This window comes from Gopherus flavomarginatus, chromosome 2 (genome assembly GCF_025201925.1).
Source record: "Gopherus flavomarginatus isolate rGopFla2 chromosome 2, rGopFla2.mat.asm, whole genome shotgun sequence".
Taxonomy (NCBI): Eukaryota; Metazoa; Chordata; order Testudines; family Testudinidae; genus Gopherus; species Gopherus flavomarginatus.
This window is the reverse complement of record NC_066618.1, coordinates 228,218,776-228,232,593: the sequence shown is the minus strand read 5'-3', so window position 1 is coordinate 228,232,593 and position 13,818 is coordinate 228,218,776. Positions and strand designations below refer to the sequence as shown.

The window sequence follows — 13,818 nt, the reverse complement described above, 5'->3', positions numbered from 1 at the left end:
ACCTTAGGAATAGAGGTCTGAACATGAGCACTGTAATATTGCTATGAAAGGATTGCTTCCATTTTCACATGGGTCACAGCATTTTTTCTATCTTTTCTAGCTTGTCAGGGTGTCCTCTGAATGCACAAGCCATAAAAAAGGGCAAAATCTCAGAAGAACTAATGACTATCAAGCTTAAAGCAAGTGGGGGTAAGGAGACATGCAAATGATGGTTACATTTATACAGCTACTAGGGACCCGATTCTCATTTACCCATTGCCTCTTTACACTATGCTGACCATGTAAAAGGGTCTGAAAAATGGGTATAAATGCCTTTAAGTTCTCTTTCTTTAAAAACAATAACAAAATTTCTTCATGGAACTTACATGTCATTTACACATCATTTACATCCATGGACCATAACATGTGGGATACACAACTACACAACTAAGTCTGATTCAGGTTTGGGGTTTGGTTTTTTTCTGTGTTGTTCATAAACCAGCAGGAGTTACCTCAGTTAAATAAAGATTTACAACCCCCCAGAGGGATACATGTAAAAAGCAGAGTTTATCTACCTCATTCCCTTCATATTATATTGCTCAGTCTCCGTGCAATACTTTGACAATTCTCCCCACATTAAATAGAATGGAACATCTGTCAAATAGTTATAGGGAACTTGATTCTGTTTCCAGTGGGTAGGGCTCAGGGACAGGATTCAGGAGACTTTGGTGGTATTCTTTACCCTTTGTCCATATTGTCTATTTAGACTATAAAGGTCTTCAGGACAGGAACTGTCTCTTATTGTGTGCCTGTAATATGCCCAGCACAATGGAGTGTTGAGTTTAGCGGCCTGTAGGTGCTATGAAAATAAAAATAATTAATCTGCAAGCAGAATTAGACCCAGAGTGATACTGAGTGAGGGGAAAATGTTCATCACTGGGGTGGTGGATGCTCAGTACACCTCAGAATCAGGCTTTCATTGAGGCTTTGGTGGGTTGTTCTTTTTCAGCTGGTAGATGTGAATAGTGAGTGCTGCTTTTTCTCCATGTTGCCTTTTGCCTCTTTTGGCCTCTCTACAATTTCCCTCTCACAGTACTTTAAACCACACTATGTATCACAGCAAAATAAAGCCCTGATCCTTCTCTTATCAGTCAGCCCATACAGAGCTCCTTGCAGGACCAGGGCAGATCTTCAGCTAGTGCCAATAGTCACAGCTCTAGTGAAGCCGATGGAGTTATGAGGATCTGACCCCACCCCCCCTTGGAGTGGGAGGGGGAGAGGGACTGCTCTTACTTTTCTGCTACGTCTAAAAATCTCCACCAAAACCACAACACACCCTGTATTATTTTTTTTAAGGTTGTGTTTTGGATTTTCCTCTCTCAATGCCCACAGATCCTCTTTCCCTCTCACATCTCTCTCCCTGCTGTGGTTGATTGTTTTACTGAACAGTGGGGGGACCCACTCTGACAGGAAAATACAGTAGGTCAATGAAACTCGAATTACCCTTTGACCCTTGATCTCTCTTCCTGATTTCAAAGACGCTTCAACACAGGGTGCAGTTTTGACAAACATCAGTAAAAAACCCATTTAAAGATCCCCAGTTTAATCTGAAAGCCTGTTTTTTTCGTGCTACACAGTTCAGTGCACAGGTACCCACAGAATATTACTTCTTTTCACATGTTCACATTTAAACTTGTCATTGGTCCATTCACCTTTTTGCAGGTATCGAGAGTGATGAGGAAATCAGACACTTGGATGAGGAAATAAAAGAATTGAATGAATCCAATCTTAAAATTGAAGCTGACATGATGAAACTTCAAACCCAGGTATAACAACAAAGTAAACAATTCAGTCAGTTCTAATGTACATATGTAATGTTATTTTTAAACTTATGTATCCTTTAAAGCATCATGGCTTTAAACAATTTTTCACAAGCTTTTCCATTTAACAGTGAATGCCTGCATATTAGTATAAAAGACTTGCAGGGTGAATAAAAGGAACTAAGCATTTGAGGAACTAATCTTAACAAACAAGGAAATCATAGTTACTGTATAAAATGTGCACTTTCTTTTGTTAATCACATGCCTGCATATGATATCCTGTGGGCATATTAAAAACCCATGTGCGGAGGCTTCATAGTAATATAATATAATGAAGCCATTAGGTCACAAGATTGTGACTTATTAACACACTCTACTACTGAAAGTAGGTCTTTTATTATTATTATTATTATTTATTTACAGTTTTCCCTAGTTCTGTTCACCATATTCAGCTAATGAATATTTTAATTTAAATAGTTTGAATTTTGCCACTGCACAGTAGATAGCAGACAGTAGCTGCATTTGCTAACCTGTGCAGTGCTTTAGGTAGGGTAGGAGCTATTGCGAAGGCACAGATCTCTTGATATTTTAAAAATTTTTTATTATATGTGAGTTTATGGGGAAAGGTGCTAGTTGCAGGTCCACAGTTCAGGCTGAGCTGAGTATGTAAATACACAGGGTGACATATATACTCACTTCTATTTCACCTGGTGAACTAGGTGAAAGTGAGAACAGAAACTTGCCTCAGAATGTTAGGAGCATTAGGATTCTAGGTGAAACTTCCTGAAGGTTAACAGATCTGAAAAATAAGATTGAATCCAATTTCATCCCAAACAAGTTCAAAATAGTTTATAGTGGCCTCAAATTACAATTGTGTAGTATTTATTATTAGTGAATCACCTGCATTACAGCCTGAAATAGAGACTTGCTGAATTCGCACATCCCCAGCTTGTCTTTGCCCCATCACTTCTTAAATTGGTCTGGCCAACAGTTGTGATTGTATCAAGAAACTCGAGCATGGATTGTGGTGATTTACGCTGCTGCTTCCTCAATCCAGGCAGATTAGGAGGGGTCTGCAACTTGGGTTGTGACAATTTTTAAATCAAAGTTGGAAGTTTTCCTAAAGATATACTTTGGTTCAAACAGGAATCATTTAGGGAAATTCACTGATCTGTGTTATATAGAATGGCAGACTAGATAATCATAATGCCTTCTGGCCCCTGAATCTGAATCTTTGAATTTATGCCACCACAACTCAAGGAGTTAATCTGGCCATCATCAGAGAGAGATTCCAGCAGCAAAAATGAATACAGTGTGCAGAGTTCATGAAACTCTCTTATGAATAGTGTGTGCATTTAAATACAAATGGGCCTGATTCTTCATTGTTCTACTCCTTAGGCCAGGGGTGGGCAAACTTTTTGGCCCGAGGGCCACATCTGGGTATGGAAATTGTATGACAGGCCATGAATGCTCACAAAATTGGGCTCCGACTGGGGGTGCGAGCTCTGGGGTGGGGCCAGAAATGAGGAGTTCGGGGTGTGGGATTGGGCTCCAGGCTGAGGCAGGGGGTTGGGGTGTGGGGGGAGTGAGGGCTCTGGCTGGGGGTGTGGTCTCTGGGGTGGGGCTGGGGATGAGGGGTTGGGGGTGCAAGAGGGTGCTTCAGGCTGGGATCAAGGGGTTTGGCAGGCAGGAGGGGATCAGGACTGGGGCAGGGGGTTCTGCACACTGCCCTGTCCACAGGCACTGCCCCTGCAGCTCCCACTAGCCATGGTTCCCAGCCAATGGGAACTGTGGGGGAAGCACTTGGGGCAGAGGCAGCGTGTGGAGCCCCTTGATTGCCCTTATGCATTGGAGTCGGAGGCGGGACATGCCACTGCTTACGGAAACTGCATGGAGCAGGGCAAGCCCCTGACTCCTCTCCCCAACAGGAGCTCGAGGGCCAGATTAAAATGTCTGGAGGGCTGGATGTGGCCCTCGGGCTGTAGTTTGCCCACCCCTGCCTTAAGCGATCATTTGCAGTTGTGGTAATGATACCAATTCAGAATTCTGCAGTCTCACTGGTGATAGCACTTTCCCCCACTTTGCACAGATATAAATTACTATACAAGATGTTGGGCTGTGGAGAATCAGGACCCAGCATCTCTAGCTTCAGCTTTTCAGCACGGTTTTTTCCATGCGAAATTTCACAAATGTGTACATTCCAAGCTCTCTCATTCTTGTTAGTTATTCTCCAGAAAAGGATGTCATTTTGCTAACCTCAGTGTTGCTTCTTCAAAAATTATATTTTCATCTCTCTGTCCAGAGATTGACTGCACAATCATATTTGTTCCATATATAACTTCTCAATTTCCTCCCCAGTATATTTCATTTCTTATTGTCTCCACTCTCTGCCCTATTTCTAATCCCAGTCAGTTCAGAACTCTAACCTCCACGCAGGGGGAGGGCAGAAAAGTAGCACAGAGAGCTAATATCAGTGTTGCAGCTATTATAGTCAATCAGCAGGGATGCTGTGAGAACAGAAGAGCAATGTAAACATCAGCTTTCTTCTTCCTTCCCCCAACCCTGAGGCCACACTCCCCATTCCCAACTACACAATGACCCTTCCACCTGCCTGGCAGCTTGAGGCTCTCTGGGGTCTCTAATCCATTTTGGAACTCATCTTCCCAACACAATACACGCCTCACTCAGCAGGGCCACTGTCTACAGCTTCATTTAAATAAGTTTTCCTTGCGAAACAACAGCAGAGTTCACTGGTCCAGAATTAATGTGACTTATCCCCTATTATGAGTATCTTGTGGCCGTGTTATGCGCGACTCTTATAAAAATATAACTTAGGTTCAGATCTCAATTGACAGCTTTCACAGTCTTGTACTCCCTCTTCCAAGGGAAACCTTTCACTTTGGGTTCAAACTCCAATCATAATGTTGCCAAGGGTCTTGTTGTGTGTGTGATTTTAGATCACATCTATGGAGAGCAATCTGAAAACAATAGAAGAAGAGAACAAACTTATAGAGCAGAACAACGAGAGCCTGCTGAAGGAATTAGCTGGCCTAAGCCAAGCCCTCATCACCAGCCTTGCCGACATTCAGCTTCCACAAATGGTAAGTCTGCAGCTAAAAATGTTGCCGCTTCTTTGAGAGCATGTGTCTACATGTTTGGCCAGAATGGTCACTCAGTGCATCACTGATGTGGATTCCCTTTCAGCTCACATGGGACTGCCTTCCAGGGTTTAATCAATTTCCCCACACTTCATTACTCTCCCTCTACACGAGCATGATGCAGTACATGCATAAAGTTTGGAATATTACTAGCTCCAATGTTTTAAATATTGAGAGGTAGTTCAGCCCAAACTCTGACCTGGTATAAGAGGATGCAAAGCAAATATTTGATGCAAGGCACGTATTTTATGCTAGTCCCAACCTGAAGGAATGTCCTTGTCCCATTCAGGGTTAAGCTAAGTCCTCAGATGTGGGAAAGTGTCCCGAACTTCAAGGTACTGCAGTAACATGGGGCAATCTTTATCCATGCAAGAATAAATCTTTGCATCATGTTCCTAAGGCCCCTCTATACAAGATTCAGGGTCACTGGTGTGTATTCTCATTCAAAACAGAACCATGCTAAAGGCCAAGTGGGAGGAGCCATATTCACATACTGCCCATGCTTTACCCTCCAGGAATAGAGTCCCATTCCGTGTAAAACATTAGTTTATTTAAAATCAAACTATACTGCATGTCTCTGGATTGGTAATGCAATATAGGTACCCTTAAGGATGGAACCTTGCATTTCTGGGTAGTTCAGGCTGGAAGTAACTGTAGTTGATACTCTGATGTCCTTTCAGTATCTTATGTGCAATGAGTTTGATTTTCACATTCTAAATTTTCCCTGATGTAGGGAAGAATCTTTTGGTGGCTCTGTGCTCTGGACCCCAGACATAAAGAGTGTTCTTTGAGATCCCTGTTTACTGCACTTCAGGAATCCCAGACTCATAGGAGGATCCCTAAGGGACTGCCCTAGTTTACAGCAGCCTATAGGTTGCTCTAAGCTATGCCAGGTGCTGGTTCAGTCTTGGTCAGGCTGAGGATCAGGGAAGCAAAAATCTACCTTTCCCCATCCTCCCAACCACGTCCATCACCAAGTGCAACACGGTTTTTTCCATGCGAAATTTCACAAATGTGTACATTCCAAGCTCTCTCATTCTTGTTAAGTATCAGAGGGTAGCCATGTTAGTCTGGATCTGTAAAAGCAGCAAAGAATCCTGTGGCACCTTATAGACTAACAGACGTTTTGGAGCATGAGCTTTCGTGGGTGAATACCCACTTCCTCAGATGCATGTAATGGAAATATCCAGGGGCAGGTATATATATGTGTGCTAGCAAGCAAGCTAGAGATAACGAGGTCAGTTCAATCAGGGAGGATGAGGCCCTGTTCTAGCAGTTGAGGTGTGAAAACCAAGAGAGGAGAAACTGGTTCTATAATTGGCAAGCCATTCACAGTCTTTGTTCAATCCTGAGCTGATGGTGTCAAATTTGCAGATGAACTGAAGCTCAGCAGTTTCCCTTTGAAGTCTGGTCCTGAAGTTTTTTTGCTGCAGGATGGTCACCTTAAGGTCTGCTATAGTGTGGCCAGGGAGGTTGAAGTGCTCTCCTACAGGTTTTTGTATATTGCCATTCCTAATGTCTGATTTGTGTCCATTTATCCTTTTCCGTAGAGACTGTCCAGTTTGGCCGATGTACATAGCAGAGGGGCATTGCTGGCATATGATGGCGTATATTACATTGGTGGATGTGCAGGTGAATGAACCAGTGATGGTGTGGCTGATCTGGTTAGGTCCTGTGATGGTGTCGCTGGTGTAGATATGTGGGCAGAGTTGGCATCGAGGTTTGTTGCATGGATTGGTTCCTGAGCTAGAGTTATTATGGTGTGGTGTGCAGTTACTGGTGAGAATATGTTTCAGGTTGGCAGGTTGTCTGTGGGCAAGGATTGGCCTGCCACCCAAGGCCTGTGAAAGTGTGGGATCATTGTCCAGGATGGGTTGTAGATCCTTGATGATGCGTTGGAGGGGTTTTAGCTGGGGGCTGTATGTGATGGCCAGTGGAGTCCTGTTGGTTTCTCTCTAGGGTTTGTCTTGCAGTAGGAGGCTTCTGGGTACACGTCTGTCTCTGTCTACCTCCCGTGTAGATTGGTCCCGTGTAGATTGGTCCGCATGGCCCCACAATATGCCAATATCTTCATGGCCGACCTGGAACAACGCTTCCTCAGCTCTCGTCCACTCACACTCCTTCTCTATCTACGCTACATTGATGACATCTTCATCATCTGGACCCATGGGAAGGAGACTCTGGAAAAATTCCACCATGATTTCAACAGCTTCCACCCCACCATCAACCTCAGCCTGGACCAATCTACATGGGAGGTCCACTTTCTTGACACCACGGTGCAAATAAGTGATGGTCACATTAACACCACCCTATATCGAAAACCCACCGACCGCTATGCCTACCTTCATGCCTCCAGCTTCCATCCCGGGCACATCACACGATCCATTGTCTACAGCCAATCACTGAGGTACAACCGCATCTGCTCTGACCCCTCAGACAGAGACCAACACCTACAAAATCTCCACCAAGCATTCTCAAAACTACAATACCCGCACGAGGAAATAAGGAAACAGATCAACAGAGCCAGACGTGTACCCAGAAGCCTCCTACTGCAAGACAAACCCTAGAGAGAAACCAACAGGACTCCACTGGCCATCACATACAGCCCCCAGCTAAAACCCCTCCAACGCATCATCAAGGATCTACAACCCATCCTGGACAATGATCCCACACTTTCACAGGCCTTGGGTGGCAGGCCAATCCTTGCCCACAGACAACCTGCCAACCTGAAACATATTCTCACCAGTAACTGCACACCACACCATAATAACTCTAGCTCAGGAACCAATCCATGCAACAAACCTCGATGCCAACTCTGCCCACATATCTACACCAGCGACACCATCACAGGACCTAACCAGATCAGCCACACCATCACTGGTTCATTCACCTGCACATCCACCAATGTAATATACGCCATCATATGCCAGCAATGCCCCTCTGCTATGTACATCGGCCAAACTGGACAGTCTCTACGGAAAAGGATAAATGGACACAAATCAGACATTAGGAATGGCAATATACAAAAACCTGTAGGAGAGCACTTCAACCTCCCTGGCCACACTATAGCAGACCTTAAGGTGGCCATCCTGCAGCAAAAAAACTTCAGGACCAGACTTCAAAGAGAAACTGCTGAGCTTCAGTTCATCTGCAAATTTGACACCATCAGCTCAGGATTGAACAAAGACTGTGAATGGCTTGCCAATTATAGAACCAGTTTCTCCTCTCTTGGTTTTCACACCTCAACTGCTAGAACAGGGCCTCATCCTCCCTGATTGAACTGACCTCGTTATCTCTAGCTTGCTTGCTAGCACACATATATATACCTGCCCCTGGATATTTCCATTACATGCATCTGAGGAAGTGGGTATTCACCCACGAAAGCTCATGCTCCAAAACGTCTGTTAGTCTATAAGGTGCCACAGGATTCTTTGCTGCTTTCATTCTTGTTAGTTATTCTCCAGAAAAGGATGTCATTTTGCTAACCTCAGTGTTGCTTCTTCAAAAATTATATTTTCATCTCTCTGTCCAGAGATTGACTGCACAATCATATTTGTTCCAGCTCCAAGAATCTGGTTGTGGGTTTTGATCTACACTAGAAAATTTTGTATCCATTTTCCCACCATGACAAAAGCAGTGGTATAACTCCTATTGTAGACAGGGCTCAGACATCTTCACTCCTCATGACAATGAAACCATCCAACAGCATGGACAGCACCATTTCATGATAATCTTCTCTCAGTAGATTTTCATGATGCAATGTTGTGTATGTCTGAATTCCAACTAAATTAGCTCTTAGCACCAATACTACTGCACCAGTGCCGGAAAAGAATCACAACATAGTCTAGGATAGACTAGGCCTTCATCTTGGTCCTGTGAAGCAATGAGTGTCTCCTGTAAGGTGATGAGCACTCTCAGCTCCTGCTACAGTTAAGATGAGGGTCTAGAGTCTTATTCAATTGGATCTCTGACAGCACTCATCGAGTCCTATATTCATTTTACTGTAGAGTCATAATGTTGCAAATATGTAAGGAGTTGACTGATTCTGCCCTGTAATTTGGCTGGGAATTGGCCAACTCCCTTCACTGAAGATAATAAAAGCTTGGTTTGAGGCCCTGTTTCAGGAAGTGCTTAATACTCCTACTGAAGTAAGTGGAACCCACTCACTTGGTTCATGTTAGGCACCTGGTTAAGTACTTGCTGAACCAGGGCATTAAGGATTTGGCTCAGTATGCATGTGCATTCTCTTTCTACCTGTCTTCCTTTGCGCTCTCCACACCCAGACACTCCCCATTTTGTTCTTAAAACCCAGATTGTCCAATTTGCTTAGAAGGTTTTACCCCATTTCATTCCCACCCACTACTGTCGTTGTACTTTGTTCTGTAACTGCCTCTGAAGCTAAGAACATTGTATGCCCATTAAGATCCAAATCCTCCTCTCTTTATTTACACACAGTCCCACTGTGCTCTGAGGCAGTACATGCTTGAGTAAGGCACACAGAATTTGGCCAGAATTAAAAAGCAGGGCACACCTAAGACAAATGCCTCACACTCTCTTCTTAGAGGGTAAGCATGTAGTTCCCACAACAAATTAAACTTCCATCACCTCCAACAAACCCATCAGTAACTTAAATGCCTGCCATGCATCTGACCTCAGCTCTCCCCAGTCACTTTCTGACAGGACCGACATATCGTCACTTTGCATGCTGTCTGTTAACATTCTTTTTGGGGGGCGGAGGCCTTAATTTTGGCTCCTGGAATTGGTATAATATGTTTTGTTTTCATTTAGGGGCCAATCAGTGAGCAGAACTTCGAAGCATATGTAAATACACTCACAGACATGTACAGCAATCTGGAACGGGACTATTCCCCGGAATGCAAAGCTCTGCTGGAAAGTATCAAACAGGCAGTGAAGGGCATCCATGTGTAGGATGTGAAGGCTGCTGGGCAACAGAAATTACTTAACAGCAGTAAACTCCAGATGGATCTGTTAGGATTTCATGTACTGCTAAGGCGTGTAGGTTGCCGTGCTGCATTTACAATTGCAACATTGCACTAATTTTCCCAGCTGACATAAAAAGGAAGGAAAACACAACAGACTATTTGTATTAACAGCAATGCACTCAATTAATATATTGTATTTATTTCAATACAATTCCTTTTTTTCCTTCTTTTGCACTCAGTTTTTGTAAAGTGAATGTAAAAAGTGTGTGCAACTATTTTTTATATTTTTATTTATTTCTAATCAAAGAGTTGTGTTTTTTTATCTTTTAACAGCATTTTTGCGGCCTGCCATATTTTTACAAATGTGTTTATTAATTTATTTTCCAGTGGGATTTTAAATAGACTGAAAGTTATACTGTAAATTAAATATCTTGCTGGGTTTGTACAGGAAGAAAAAAAAATACTATGAAAGTAACAAATGACCGAACTGTTGTTCTAGTTTTATTTTCATCACATACTGCTTTTTTATAATGGCTTTGTATCAGAAATGGGTTTGCAGTAAACATAAGATGTGAGGAAGCAAGGAATGAAAAGATAAATGGCTCCCACTAGTGGTGAACCTGCGCTCTAAAAAGCACAGTTTGCTGAAACACAGTGTGTTGAAGAATTGTTAAGCAATAATGAAATATAGCAATCAGCAAAGCATTTGACTTGGCTGTGTGTTTTAGCCTACACAAACAATTATTTAAAATGTTTCAGAAGAACATCAGAATTATTTTAACAATGCAGTTTTTTCCCCAAGTTAGTTCAGAGAGAAAAACTAATCATCCCTAAACAAGAGAGATGATTTGATGCAACTGGTACTTTTTTAGTACAATATGTTGTTACATTAGACAAGTGACCAATATGATTATGCATTTGTATTTGCAAAATACAAAAGCATCCAAAATGAAGATTTTGTACATACCAGTTAATCCAACAAATCTCCCCTGAAATGGCATTTATCATACTAGTTGGAACTGAGAGAAGCTTAGAAGGCAGCAACCTGGAGAAAAATAATATTCCAGTCTCACTGTAATTGGTTTTCTCTTAACCTGAACTGTAGCAATGCACTGGTTGGTTTTAACCTCTTCTTATACACAAAGACAATGTTGATATTGAATCGGTTACCAGTCTTTTGGTAGGGTACCAAGTGCTACAGTACATACGGACACACACATGTACAAAGGTACTTGGCTGTGCATCTGTATTCAGTTAGCCGGTGTTTTGAATTTCTGAATCAATCAGAGGTTAGTAGTTGCTATAACAGAGGCAATGTCTATTTCAGGGATTGTAAGTAATTAAGCACTATTTCAAAAGTTTTTTTTATATTTATTTTTTTTAAAAGAAAAGGTGTAAACAACCAGCTAAACTGCCTTTTTGGTATGCACACATCCCTCATGTGCATATGTGCCTCAGTGTAAATGTATACATGACTCTAGCGTGTGTTTAATTTTTCTGTGCTACAATGAAAGTGTTTATTTTTATTAGCCTCATTTATATTTAGACTGAATATGATGGCATTCATAGGCTTGACATATACAAATATATTATTACTATTCCTGCACAAAATGTAATATTCAAAGGTGATTCAACTCATGCACTGTGGTCACTGTTCTGCATTAGGTGGGGCTTGCTTTTCATTTGAGGGTTGGTTTAACCCTCTGATCTTAGATGGAAGAAGATGTATGTTCTTAGAAGCTGTGTTTATTTTTAAATCAATTTTTCAAAAGCTACCGTATGTGCTGTCTAATATAAATTGAAGGACACCAAACAAAAATTTGCTATTAAAGTTATTGTACTTGCTAAAAACAGACAGACATTTGCTATACTTGTTAAATGCATACAAAATGAGTTCGCTCATTACAAAGACTAAAATGTAATTAACTACATATTTTAACAAATTTGTTATATATTTTATTTAATTTACGTTTTAAAAAAATCTCTTGCCAACCTATATATTTATTACTATGATTTACAATGGCTTCAGGTTAATTTGTCTGTGTTTGGATTGTTTGCTCAGGATGTTTTGTGAAGTATGTTTGTATTTATTTGCTTCCTTTGTACTTGATGTGTTTTGTAATGTGCACTGATTTTTTTTTCTTTTTTCTTTTTTTTTTCTTCGGTGTGTTAAACTGCATTGATGAGCTATACTGTAAATTAGACCTTTTGTAAAAAGCAATGATGTATGCATTTTTTAATTTGGAGTAGTTTGTATACTGTTTCTTCATACAATTAATATTTCTTACATCAAAGCAACAAAACTGTTCTGTGCTGTACATTTGGTGTATGGTAGGAAATAAAATTGATAATGAAACATTGCTGCAAGTTTTGGGGAGGGGGTGTTGAGCCTTCAGATGACAATCTGTGTTGCACATTCTTAGCGGCACCTGGCACTATACAATGTGTCAGATGTTTTGCTTGTTTTGTGTACAAAATGTGTCATCCCTGTAAGTAAATTTATGGCATAAATATTTTAATTAGTGTTTTATGTTGTCAGATGGAAGTAAGAAAAAATTGGAGATACTTAAGTGATCCTTTTCATTACCCAAGGAAAAGAAATCAAGAAAATAATTACTACGTTTAAACATTATTTAATGCACCATGCATTCTTTTCTTGGCAGTTTCAGACTCTACACTAGCAAAGGGAGAGATATGAGCTGATCTGTACCAGCTGCTAAATGATATTTAAACAATAAAAGCCATTGTAAAGTTTGTAACAGTTAGGAGCCACCTACCAATTCAGTGCAATTTTTTGCTGAGATTTGCAGTGATTAGACATTGCACAAATGAAGAATCTGCTGGTTTTAGAAAAGATATTTCCAGTTTCTAACTGATTCTGTATTCCATTGTCAATTGAAGTGGAAACAGGATAATTTAGTTTTGTTAGTAGAAAATATTTTGCTATCTTTAATGTACATGTCCATTCTTAGACTCCAATCTTATGTGGCTAAATTGAGAATGACTTTAAAAGAAATGTGAAACTGGAAGGGCTAAAGCTAGGGAAGATGGTGGAGTAGAATTGATGTAGATGTAGATGACTCAAATGCTGGAAAAACAAACATGTCCAGAGTTGGAAGAAGAGATAGGCCCAAGATGTAAAATTTGGATCCACATGTGAATTCTGGACACTCCCAATATCTGGAAGTGTTTGGAGCTAGGGTTTCGGTACAGCTCATTATAGATAGAAAAATTCTGATCCATATCTAGGGTTGCCAGGCATCTGATTATCGACCAGAATGCCTGGTCAAATAGGGACCCTGAGAGCTCCGGTCAGCACAGATCAGCAAGCTGTTAAAAGTCCAGTTGGCCACAGCAGGTCAGGCAGGCTCCATGTGGCTCGCAAGAAGCAGCCAGCATGTCCCTCCAGCTCCTACACAGAGTAGTGGCCAGGAGACTCCATGCAGTGCCCCAACCTGCAGGCGCCACCCTGAGCATCGGCTCTGCAGCTTCCATTGGCCAGGAACCACAGCCAATGGAGGCAGCACCTGCGAGCAGGGGCAGCGTGCAGAGCTCCCTGGCCACCCCTCCACTTAGGAGCCAGAGGGACATGCCGTTGTTTCCCGGGAGCCACGAGGACTTCCTCTGTCACCGGGAAATACCAGGGCCGCCTGAAATTAGCACCACCCGGACCCCACATCCTAAATTCCCTCCTGTGCCTCAGCCCTGAACTCCCTCACGCACTCCATGCCCCTCATCCCCCAGCCTGGACCCCATTCCTGTGCCCCAAACCCTTCATCCCCAGGCCCACGCCAGAGCCCCCACCACCAGCTGAAGCCCTCATCCCCCTGCCACACCCCAATCCCCTGTCCCCACCTGGATCCCCCTCCTGCGCTCTAAATCCCTCGTTTCTCTTCTCACCCTGGAGCCCATACCCCT

At 42.2% G+C, this 13,818-nt stretch overlaps 1 protein-coding gene across 7 annotated transcripts in view; it reads left to right on the top strand.

Annotated features, from left to right (window-relative positions):
- Nucleotides 1-12,256, top strand: part of ST18 (ST18 C2H2C-type zinc finger transcription factor) — a 230,187-nt gene extending 217,931 nt beyond the window's left edge. For 6 of the 7 annotated variants that reach the window (XM_050941937.1, XM_050941938.1, XM_050941932.1 and 3 more), the window contains 4 exons: nt 101-189; nt 1,702-1,805; nt 4,757-4,900; nt 9,746-12,256. In XM_050941937.1, the coding sequence (XP_050797894.1) occupies nt 101-189; nt 1,702-1,805; nt 4,757-4,900; nt 9,746-9,886 (478 nt within the window). In that variant the 3' untranslated portion in view covers nt 9,887-12,256. Of the gene's footprint in view, nt 1-100; nt 190-1,701; nt 1,806-4,756; nt 4,901-9,745 lie in introns of those variants that run through there. The other variant, XR_007772789.1, reaches the window with a different exon arrangement.
- Nucleotides 12,257-13,818: the final 1,562 nt, after the last annotated feature.